The 1,370-nt window shown below is 36.4% G+C and overlaps 1 protein-coding gene across 1 annotated transcript; it reads left to right on the forward strand.

Moving 5' to 3' along the window:
- The first annotated feature begins 225 nt into the window (after positions 1 to 225).
- On the forward strand, positions 226 to 1,143 carry LOC148122931 (olfactory receptor 5AC1-like). The gene has a single exon (XM_087897110.1). The coding sequence runs from the start codon at positions 226 to 228 to the stop codon at positions 1,141 to 1,143; it is 918 nt and encodes a 305-aa protein (XP_087753236.1).
- Positions 1,144 to 1,370: the final 227 nt, after the last annotated feature.

Here is a 1,370-nt window from a genome sequence, read left to right on the forward strand (position 1 = left end):
TATATATATATGTATATATATATACATATATATATATATAAATTTAGAAAATGCTTCCTGTTTCAGGTAAGCTAAAAAGGCAGAAACAGTGCCCTTTGTTCTTATTTACCATGGAGTGTTTGTTATGTACTAAAGTGGACTATAATATGGTCCTATTCTTATTAAATCTTGGTCATGTTTTCTTTGTTTCATCTCTCAATGCAGTGAGCAGCCTGAGCAGATGTGATGGAAGGAAACAGGACCCTGCTGACCGAGTTTGTTCTCAGAGGAATAACAGATCGCCCAGAGCTGCAAGTCCCCCTGTTCCTAGTGTTCTTCTTTATCTACATCATCACCATGGTGGGCAACCTTGGCCTAATCTTTCTCATCTGGAAAGATCCCCATCTTCACACTCCCATGTACCTTTTCCTTGGAAACTTAGCCTTTACTGATTCCTGTACTTCATCCTCTGTAACTCCAAAGATGCTTATGAAGTTTTTAAATAAGAATGACATGATATCCCTTGGTTTGTGCTCTGCCCAATATTACTTTTTTTGTTTCAGTGCAACCACAGAAATTTTCCTATTGGTTGCGATGGCCTATGACCGCTATGTAGCCATATGCAATCCTCTGCACTATACAGTTGTGATGTCCAAAAGACTCTGCACTGTGTTAATCAGTACGTCATATATAATTGGCTTTCTAAATCCTGCAGTTCTTATAGGACTATTATCCAGATTAACATTCTGTAGGTCTAATATTATTGATCATTTCTACTGTGAAATCTTGCCACTCTATACACTCTCTTGCACTGATCCATCACTTAATGCTTTGGTGACTTTTATTATTGCTTCTTCCATACAAATCAGCACCTCTGTGACCATTGTAGTCTCTTATGCCCGTGTCCTATTTGCTGTCCTGAACATGAAGTCTAAAAAGGGCAGAAAGAAAGCCTTCTTCACCTGCAGTGCCCACTTGCTCTCCGTCTCTTTGTTCTATGGCACTCTCCTCTTCATGTATGTGAGTCATGGGTCTGGACCAGGTAAAACCCAGGATAAAATGTATTCACTGTTCTACACAGTTTTGATTCCTCTGCTAAACCCCTTTATTTACAGTTTAAGAAACAAGGAAGTTTTAGGTGCTCTGAAAAGAGTTATAAAATGATAATCATTTGCTTATTGTTTTAAATATTTTGTATCACTTGTCCTCTTTTTAGCAATGAATCATAAAATTTGATCCTGTGTTTTGCACATAATAGAAAATTTATGTATTTCTCCTTAAAGGAATAAAGGGTGAAACTGTGAATGTCTTTCTTAGTCACATTATTATAAAATAGTTAATGAGGAATTTAATATCTAATCTCTTTCTTTTTTTGAAATTCAAACTCTCTG

The sequence above is a fragment of the Myodes glareolus genome, chromosome 2 (assembly GCF_982192425.1).
Source record: "Myodes glareolus chromosome 2, mMyoGla1.1, whole genome shotgun sequence".
In the NCBI taxonomy this organism is placed as follows: Eukaryota; Metazoa; Chordata; class Mammalia; order Rodentia; family Cricetidae; genus Myodes; species Myodes glareolus.

What these genes read in the sequence shown, in the direction of transcription:
- LOC148122931 (XM_087897110.1), top strand. Translation starts at nt 226, where the DNA reads ATGGAAGGAAACAGGACCCTGCTGACCGAGTTTGTTCTCAGAGGAATA.